Source organism: Caretta caretta, chromosome 1, assembly GCF_965140235.1.
Source record: "Caretta caretta isolate rCarCar2 chromosome 1, rCarCar1.hap1, whole genome shotgun sequence".
Taxonomy (NCBI): domain Eukaryota; kingdom Metazoa; phylum Chordata; order Testudines; family Cheloniidae; genus Caretta; species Caretta caretta.
In genome coordinates, this window is record NC_134206.1 from 133,375,506 (window position 1) to 133,386,191 (window position 10,686).

Below are 10,686 nucleotides of genomic sequence, written 5' to 3' on the forward strand. Positions count from 1 at the left end.
GTGAATTGAAAGAAAATCTTGATGTTATTCAGCTATAAATACTAACCTTCAAAAATTCACCACAGTTAAAGAAAGGAGATTACCATACTTCCTCTGTATGGGTACTCTCTCATGTGTACATACATACATACACAAACAAACTAACTAATATGATCATGTTCATAATGATATATTGTTGTTTTTTTCAGTGCCTCTGCAATTGTCTGTATGGCTAATATACCCACAACAGAATTGTGACATTTGTTTAAGATCTCCAGACCATGACCTCCCTAGTCAGCACTTCTCATCTCCAACTAGCTGCTTTTGCTTTTGGTACAGTAGGCTGGATCTTATGCACCATTTCAATGGGGCTTGTGGAATGGAGAGTATGGCATGTGGACAACACCACCATCATCTCCTCTGGCATTGCATGGGTGGGAATATGGAAAGTTTGCTTCATCAGTTATCTTCACGTCTCCTCTGACCTTAAAGAACTGATCTGTCATAAAATGAATGACTATGAGACCTCCATCCCCAAAGCAATTTTTGTTGCTCAGGGCCTCCTGCTGATTGCCATGGTTGTCGGTGCACTGGGAATGGCTTCCACTATATTTGCTCTGAGGAGTATTTATATGGGAATACTTTACAAAACTCAGATCATCCGTTTTTTTCTAGTGGCTGGATTCTTGTACCTAGCTGCAGGTCTTTGTGTCTTAATTCCAGTGAGCTGGAATTTCTATTCTGTAGTGCACAACCAAACAATCTCCTTTCCCACTTCTTTCTACATGCCCTCCAGCCCAGTGGCTCAAGAAGTTGGTGCTGCTATTCCTCTTGGGATCATCTCTGCCATCTTACTGCTGATGAGTGCGACTTTCTCTTTTTCTTACAAATTTCCTGTCACCCCAAATGCTGGGGTGTAATCCTGATAACAGAGACTTGAACTTTGTACCAAACAGGTGGAGCATAATTAAAATATAAATATAATGACCCAGGAGCTGCATGTTAAGGCCTTATCTGGATCTTATTCTAACTTACAGTGGCATTAATATTTGGGTATTCAAACCAGTTGAGTACCAGTAAAGGCCATGGTTAGTGTGTTTGCACATAAAACAATTAATCCTATTAAGTGCCACACATTATCAAGGACTCACCAATGAGATGAATGGTTGATTTGTGCCACAGCTGCTGACTTTGAGCATTTGTTATCATCTGCATATATGGATTTTATTCATGTATTAAAGTTTAGAAACATGAAGCTGTTTAATATGTTCAAGGAATTGATGTTGTTCCACTGAATTAGGTCCTTCCACTATTATGCACCTTGTGCAACTATATTTTCTAAATGTGAACTTGTCTTTTTTTGCTCCCAAGATATTTTTGTCCTGCATAGAAGACTTTCAGTGACATATCAAGATTTCTAGTACATACCGTAGTCAAACTCAACTTGAATATCATTGCAATTGTATTATATGAGTCTCCATGTATTGCACTAAAGAGGTCTTACTAGTTTCTCTTCTATCTGTAGGGTGCCCTCTAAAGTTGATTGTATTTGATCCTATATTTATTTGTATGTCTTTACTTTGCTTGCTGCAAATCTTCACCTGAAGATATGGTGTGTTATCAGTTCCTCATTTAAACAAAAGATCCACAAAGTCTGCAAACATATGCTTCTTGATCAGAGACTGCACTAATTCAAAAAGGAATGTGAAAGGGGGAAACGTCTTTGACCAGTGTCATTACTAGGATATTTCTTGTGTCAAAATCTGTTCTTTCTATCATCAGAAATACATGCATGAAATTTTTGGTGGCAGCAACTCTTTTATATGTTAATTGGATTTTTTAAAATGTCCAAAGCACAGCAATAAACCAGAGAAGCCCACAAAAATCAGGGTTTCGGGGAACAATGGAGCAGTAGTGGGAAGAGACTTTTTATTGAGTAAAGTCCCATGAGAGGCCCTGAATTTTCAAATCTCTGTTACAAGAGTCCTAGGAATATAAATGAACATACATACATGAAGATTCATTGCTTTAATTACAATGCGTTTTAGAATATACTTATGTAAACGTTAACAGTAGAAGATGTAGAATGCCAACAAACCAGTTCTTCTGACTGGCAGTTACTATTTTTGGTAATTATTTCTGCTGTTGCTTTTCATTCCTAATTTCTGAGGTTAAAAAAATGAAAATGATGAAAGCAAAGCCAAATTCTTGCAATTCTTCCAATTTTCCACTTCTGGGGAGACATGCAACCATATCCATCTTCTCCTCCTGCGAATCAACTCTACTTCTTCCCCCATTCCTTTCAGGATCCTGTTCAAAATTGCCTGATTTGGCCAATTCTGCCTCAGTTTCACCCATAAAGAAAAGGAGTACTTGTGGCACCTTAGAGACTAACCAATTTATTTGAGCATAAGCTCTGATGAAGTGAGCTGTGGCTCATGAAAGCTTATGCTCAAATAAATTGGTTAGTCTCTAAGGTGCCACAAGTACTCCTTTTCTTTTTGCAAATACAGACTAACACGGCTGTTACTCTGAAAAGTTTCACCCATGTAAACAGAACATGGAAATTATTAGGCTTGCATGGGTATGTGACAAGGGAATTTGTTTCTTCATTGACACACTGTGACTTCCCCTAGACTATCCCGTGAACCTGGCCTCCCTCTCCTACCTCTCTATTTCCTCTGCTGCTAGAACCAGCTTTCTCACTGGTGCTAATTTACGGTCTCGCCAATGTGGCTAGTCAGCCTTTCCCTCTGCAGCTTACACCACTTTCAGTAGTGTATCTCCAAAGCTCATCTACAGTACTAAAGTACTAAACTACTAACATTTTCTGGCAAAACATTTTTAAAGTTTGAAATTTAATAAAAAGCAACAGCAACATAGATGTTGATGTTATTTGGACATAAAATGTATGTAATTCCAACTGTTTTCCTCAACCACATTCACTGACCCATTGGGTTGGGATTTTTTTCATTCTTCTTTGCTGAAACAAAAACATGTAGAAATTTGGGTATATGGTGGTATTGTTCCACTCAGTGCTGATGGCTGTTTGTTCACTGTGTCTTGAGGTGTGACTTTGAAGCACTGTTTGTATGGAACTTCTGAGCTCTACAAGGTCTGAACTGTAAAGTAACCAGGACTATGATAAGATGAGAGAGACAGCCAACCTACCAGAAATCTGTGTTAGGGGTTAGAGCACAGATTTCAAAGACTGTTGGACTAGCTCCTTTGATTATCTGAAAGCTTTGGGTGGCTCCCATTGTTGGATCATATTAAAGAAGTTCTGTATTAAAATCACAAATGAGTTTGATTCCCCATAGTTTAAATTCCAGGGTATTACTAATTAAGAGGTCTCTTGATTTTTGGTACTGTTTCTCTCCCTCTGTGTGTGAAACTTGCAAGCTGCTAATTGCGTTAGTACATTCTAAGACAGAGTCTGTTCTCAAAGCAATTCACACAGAGAGAGACTCAAAGCAATACTCTGTAACAACAGAAACAGCACCCAGAGACTCCCCGCCCTTTTGTTGTATTAACAATTGTGATTAAAATAGAGATAGAGGATGTATGTGGATGGATGCTTGGTGTGGATAATAACTGAATGATCAGGGAGGTGCCAGCCTAAGAATCCAGTGTCCATCGGCTGAAGAAGGCGTCAAGTGGAAATAACCAGAGGACCCCCGGAGGGCAGACTGGAATCCACGCAACAGCCTCAAGAATGGGAGAACCAAAGAACAAGATAACACCTGGCAGCACGGAGCCGTCAGGAATGTGCCATCTGCTAATTGATTCAGCAACAGCATGATGAAGCAATTCCCACAGACTGGCCTAGGAAGAAATTCCTATAAAAATGGACTCTAGAAAGTGAGAGTTTTGGGGTCTGATTCTGCAAACCAACTTCCAGGAGCATCAGATGAGCATCTGACAAGGCCCTGCTCCCTCCTTATGTCCAGGCCACCTGGCCAGTGGCTGGGCATGAGCCACTCTAAGGCTGGTAACTATGATAACAAAAATCATGCAGAACCTGTGTGTGTGTGTTTGTAGGAATGAATGTGTGAATAAATATGAGATTGAATGGAATGTTATAGCTATAACTAACTGCTTACTATGATTCTTTCTGTATTCACAATAAATGTGGTATTTTACCTTTTTCCCTTTAATAAGATCCTGCTGGTTTTTATTTTATTGGTATAACACCATTATCTTTGGATAATTGGGGCTGTACTGTTTGCCTGTGTGTATTCCTGAAACAGTATTTATTTCTTTATAAATTTCTACAGCATATAAATGCATATATTGTTATTTATTAACCTGTCCCTCTGTGCAGTTCAAACTTAATATCCAACAGCAATAGCAACACTATCCTCAGTGTGTGTTTATGTACATAAAACATAGGTCTGTAGTCAAATACCATAGAGTTTTAACACCCTGGACGTCTCCCAAAACAGAAATGAAATTTTGGCCCCATTGATATCAATGGCAAAACTATCATTAACTTCAGTGGGACCAGGATTTCAACCTAAATTTTACTGAATGTTTTGCTTATGAAGATTAAGATTCTGGCATCCGGAAAAATTTAAGCTGTTGTTTTTTTTTATCCACAAATGTGGTACAATCCATCAGCTGTAGTGCAGACTTCTCCATGCTACCTTACTAGTGACCTTGAAACTGACCTGTGGGTTCCACCCTATCTGGGAATGCTAGTCTCCATACTAGCTCAGTCTACAAATACACCCAGTCCTGTTTTATTTTTCTGATTATGGTTTGGTGTTTTGGATTATCTGTCTGAAACTTTCACTGGTGTAACAAATGTCTGTTTAGGAGGAAAAGAATTATTTGGGGCTTTTCTTTTAATTGACTAATGAATTACATCAGTCAATCGATATGCATTAAGAAGGAGAATACACCTTTTTGACATTTTAGGAAACTGATTTGTTTGTAACATCTGCCTCACTTGCCTATTTGTTGCTCTGATATCAATTGATAAAGCAATTGACGTCATTGGGAATAGGATTAGAATCATAGAAGATTAGGGTTGGAAGAGACCTCAGGAGGTCATCTAGTCCAACCCCCTGCTCAAAGCAGGACCAATCCCCAACTAAATCATCCCAGCCAGGGCTTTGTCAAGATGGGCCTTAAAAACCTCTAAGGATGGAGATTCCACCACCTCCCTAGGTAACCCATTCCAGTGTTTCACCACCCTCCTAGTGAAAAAGTTTTTCCGAATATCCAACCTAAACCTCCCCCACTGCAACTTGAGACCATTGTTCCTTGTTCTGCCATCTGCCACAACCGAGAACAGATTGTGCCTTAGCAGACTGTAATACATTGGAAGTGTCTCTGTGAAAATTGTTTGGGTCACACAAAAAACTTTTTTCAAGAAAAGTAGCTGCAGTTTGCCAATGTAAAATTAAAAAGAACTTAACATGCCACTTTTTATACTCCATTGGTTATTGACAGATGTTTATTACGCAGTTCCTAGCAGTGGTGGTTTAAATAATGGACCAAACTAAAAAGAACGTAATAATCCAATATATTGTAAAAACATACAAAGTGAATATCTGACTGGCTGAATATACCTTTTTTTCTGGGAAGAAGATAATCTCCATTAGTACAATGAGGATTATTCCCAGTTACAGATGAAACAAAGGAGAACAGGAGAGGCTATATTGCAGAACATGCTCTTTCTGACAGGAAAGCAATACACATTTTTGATCCAACAATTTTTCACAAGGGCTATAACTTCACTGCTGATTTTGGGTACTTCTATTTCTTAAGCACATACCAATGTGAGGAAGAAATGTTTTTGTTCTTATATGTGTTATGGGATGCTACTGTGGAGAGAGATCAGAGAATGACTGATCTCCTTCCTAACATTCCAAAATCATTTTCCAGCCACTTACACATAGATTCATCTTCAGTACAGAATACAACGTAATTTTGTATAGTGTCTTACTTAAAAACTGCAACATAAAACCCCTTGCAGAATTAAATTACAGTTAAATTACAATTAAATAAATTTATTTAATTAAATTTAATTAAATAAAGTTAATACGGAAAAAAAGAAGAGGGAATAAAAATTAAAAGATGTAGAAAAGGGAAAAAAGAGATGGCTTCAATGAGATTTGAAAAGACTTGGAGTATAGGTGTGATGCAGAGACACAAGATGGCTGTTTCAGATGGCAAGGGTTTCATAACAGAAGGCTCTCTCACCAGATTGTATGAAAGGACCAGAGAAAAAGCAGAGACGCAGGGTCAGATATACAGGCCTGTGAGGCAGACTGGAGCAAATTTTGGGAAGTTTGTAAAAAGAGGACACTGAATCCTTAAACTGAATCCTTAAATAAACAGTGGAGTTATTAAAGGATACATTGCTTTAGGAATATGAAATAAGGAATATGGCTTTAGAAATTAAGGACTTAATTCTGCAACTGTATTGATCAGGATATATTTATATGATTAGCCCCATTGAAACCTTAGTAAGTGTGCCAAACCTTGCCCCAAAAGCCTATAATAACTATCCCAGGGCCTTCTCTCTCTTAGTGCCTTGATCAATTCTTCACCTTCCCTTCCTGCTCTTTGATGGCATAAACTCCTTAAAAAGCTCTCTCTTGATTTTTTTTTTTTAAAAGTTTACAAGGCTATTTTAGAGCTTAACGCACTCTGGTCTTACCTGGAAAATTTTGAAATGCCACATGTAATTTCCTGAACTTTAGGAGATTAAAATATTTCAAAACAAAGATTTTTTTTTGCTAATAATAAATGTTCAAGTTTACCTTGTATAGAATATATCTGGAATTCTGTACTAAACTAATGAATGCGCTTGTGGCAAATTGTTCTCTTAAAATAACACACTAATGGACATGAAAATTATAGGCTCCAAGTCCATTCAGATATCGACTAAGGAAAACTGAACTGAGATTCCTTTTATGAATGTCACCATCAACATTGCCAGACACAGCATCAGTTCATAAAGCCATCTTTCTCTCACCAAAAATATTCCCATTCCCTACTGATTCAGTTTAGTCCCATCTCCTTACTGGAGAGAGAAAGGATGGTCTGATAGTTAGAGTGCTAGCTGGGTAGAGCTGGGTTCAGTTCCCTGTCCTCCACACACTTCCTGAGTGAGGTTAGACAAGTCACTTATGGCTATATTTTAAAATGTATTTAGCTGCCTAAACATGCAGATAGGTTCCTAGTTGTATTTGAATGGGAGTTATGCATCTAGAAGCTTTTGTAACTATAGGCTACTAGATGCATCGTTAGGTGCCTAAACACCTTTAAAAATCTGTGTCTCAGCTCCACATCTGTAAAATGGGGTAATAGTACTTCCCTACCTCAGGGAGGTGTGATGAGGATAAATACAGTAAAGATTGTGAGGTGCACTGATACTATAGTAATGGAAGCCAACTATGTGCTTAAGATAGATCCATAGATTCTGGAACTAGCGGAGTGGGGAGTGCTACCACACCCGCTGGCTTGAAGTGGTTGCCATTATGTACAGGATTTATAGTTTGGTTCAATAGCTCTCAGCACTCCCACTATACAAATTGTTCCAGTGCCCTTGGATAAATCTGTAGAACATTGTTCCTAACTAAAAAGCTATCCTCAGTGATGAAGAATTAATTCATGCATATACGGCATTATGTGGTGCTAAATATTAATAATGAGCAGGGATCCTAGTTTTCTGTGATAACCCCCCCCCAAATTCTCTGATAAAAAAAACCTAAAAATCCACTTTTTTCCACAATTAAAATGAAACACTGAAGTTTAGTTTCCCTAGCCACAATATATATTAGGTATCAGATGAACACAATGTTTTACTGATACAGCAGAACCCCATTTATTCAAGCCTCCATTATCTGGCTCTCCGTATTAACTGAACCATCAGCCACCCAAGGCTCTGAGCCCTGGGCAGTTGGTGGTTCAAGGCGATTAATGGAGGCTCAGATAAACAGGATTCTACTTATGTTTTTATTTTTTTCACAAAATGTAATAGCTTAAGATTCTCTGTAAAAAAGCACATTCCACATTTTTCCATGGCAAACAGATTTCAAGGGTCCCTGGGAATGAGGGTCAGATGCAGAACAAGAAAGGATTGTGGACAGAAAATGGAATATTATGGGAAGCAAGGGGATATAGAGAAGAGAAGAAGGGAAGCGAAGAGGCATGGGCTCCTGGGCATTATGATAATACATATAAGCAATAAAAACAATATGGCAGTGGGGTGGACGACAATGGCTGGGGCGAATATGAAAGAGCAAAAAAAAAATGAGAAAGAAGAGGCTTTTCAAAGAGGGTAGAAAATACAGTGAAGAAAGAGCAGAGGGAAATGAGAGAAAACATTATGGAGAGAGACCTGAAAAGAAAAATACAAGGGCCTGATCCGGTTCTTCCGGTAACATTCCCACTGATTTCAATGGGAGCAGGAGCAGGCCTGTGGAGTACCTGGTTACTTGCTCTCCAGTGTCCAGGGAGGAAGCCTGCCCTCCTAAAGCCAAAAGTCTCCGATGTGGGTGGAGCTGAAGCAGAACCAGACTCCCTGCGCTTGGGTTTGCCTGCTTCCCAGCTGGCTCAGAACCCTGCCCACTAGTTGCCATGGCACCCAGGGAAGAGGCAGCAGGATTTCCCTCAGAAAGGCCTGTGGAGGCCCTTGGCACCTCTGGCAAGTACTGGGCCGTTGCATGTACATGTGTGCACAGGCCTGGATTAACTCATCACCGGGCCCTTGGCAAACAAACTTCTGGCCAGCTAAATTAGATGCTCTAGTGACATGGATGCTTTCATATTAACCCTGTTCAGGCCAGCACAGCTACACTTGTGAGCTATTAAGCACCTCCAGCTCCCGCTACACAGATGTAGTTGAGTGAACTCTCTCCTGTCCGGAGGAGCGGGGCGCCTTGGTGCAGGACCGGGCTTCACAGCAGCGGCCGGGGGGCGCAGTGCTGTCCACTGCATTGCCCGCTCAGGTTTGGCCCAGCTTTCCTTTTGTCATGACAGAGGAGCGGCCAGGCCAAATTTGAGTGAGTGGCATTGTGACCTAGCACGTGGGCCTCTCCATGAATTTGGCCTTTAGGCATGTGCCTGGCTTTGCCGAATCTGGCCCCATATGTGTTAATGTGTGTGCGTATAAAAATACAATATATTATTTTATTTATATTCTGCTTCATTTCAGTGGACCTGCACTTGTCTGCATTTGCCCATGACAGGATCCGGGCACTTCTTGAAGATCTCCAGACCATGACCTCCTTGGCCACTAGTATTCACTTCCAGATAGTTGGCCTTGCTTTGGGTACGTTAGGCTGGATCCTGTGCATCATCTCAATGGGACAAGTGCAGTGGAGAGTGTGGCATACAAGTAACACCACTATCATCTCCTGTGGCATCGCTTGGGTAGGCATCTGGAAAGTTTGTTTTAACAGTCACGGCAAAGTCTCCAGAGACCTTCAAATAATGTTCTGGCACAAATTCCGTTTCAATGGTGCCTTCATTCTCCAGTAAATTTCTGTTGCCCAGGTCCTTTTATTGGCTGCTACAGTCCTGGGGGCACTAGGAAAAGCTTTCACTGTCTTTGCTCTGAGGAATATTTATATGGGAATTCTTCTCAACAGTATGCATCTGATGAAGTGAGCTGTAGCTCACAAAAGCTTATGCTCAAATAAATTGGTTAGTCTCTAAGGTGCCACAAGTACTCCTTTTCTCTTTTCTCAAAACTCAGACTGTCAGCTTTTTCCTAACTGGGGGAATCTTGAAAATATTTACGGGTGTCTGTGTCTTAATTCCAGTGACCTGGAATTGCTATTCTGTAGCATACAATTCTGCTATCCCACTTTTTTCTTTCTACATGCCCTCCAGCCCAGAGGCACAGGAAGTTGGTGCTGCTATTCCTGTTGGGATCGTGTCTGTCATCTTGCTGATGATGAGTGGGCCCTTTTTCCTTTCTTACAAACATCCTGTGATGCCAGATGTTACGGGTGCTTTCTGATAACAGACTTGAGCTGCATGAGAGAAAGCTGGAGCATAGCTACAAGACAAACATAGTAGCCCAGTGACTTTGTGTGTTCAAGGAGCTCTCTGGATTTGAAGTGACATTAATATGTTGGTATTGGAACATAGGGGCACACCAACAAAGTATGTGATTAGTGATTTTCACTTAAACAGTTATTCCTAATAATTACGAGACACTGCTACGGACTTAACATTGAAGGGAACTGTTGATTCACTCTACAGTTGCTGACTGCTATCATTTGCCTTCTATATACATGAACTTTATATTTTTATTTTCTTTTAAAACAGGTATTTAACTTTTCATTGTTGACCTGTTCATTTAACTGAGTTTTTCCTATTGTAATCAACACCTGACACTAAAGTCTTTAAATCAAGATTGGCTGTCTTTCTAAACGATATGTGTGCAGCTAGTTTAACCAGAAGTTATGGCCTCTGTTATGCAGATGGTCAGACTAGATGATCATAGTGGTCCCTTATGGCCTTCAAATCTATGAATGCCCTATTTTTCCATCCACCTTGCATCCTGACACACATTTTTTGAGTATAATGAGATGATTAACAAGCTTAATCTGTTATTAATGCAGTATCCATCACATTTTATGCTCTGATACTTAAGAGCCAGCAGAGGGAGCATGAGTTAACAAATCCTGTTCCTTTAGAGATTAATTGCTGACTTCAGTGATGACGATGATGTTGAACAAA

At 39.8% G+C, this 10,686-nt stretch overlaps 1 protein-coding gene and 1 pseudogene across 1 annotated transcript; both read left to right on the top strand.

Annotated features, from left to right (window-relative positions):
- The first annotated feature begins 260 nt into the window (after positions 1-260).
- Positions 261-1,002, top strand: LOC125629673 (claudin-34-like). Its single transcript, XM_048835089.1, has one exon. The coding sequence runs from the start codon at positions 261-263 to the stop codon at positions 897-899; it is 639 nt and encodes a 212-aa protein (XP_048691046.1). The 3' UTR covers positions 900-1,002.
- Positions 1,003-6,142: 5,140 nt separating this feature from the next.
- LOC125630418 (claudin-34-like) lies at positions 6,143-9,961 on the top strand (annotated as a pseudogene).
- Positions 9,962-10,686: the final 725 nt, after the last annotated feature.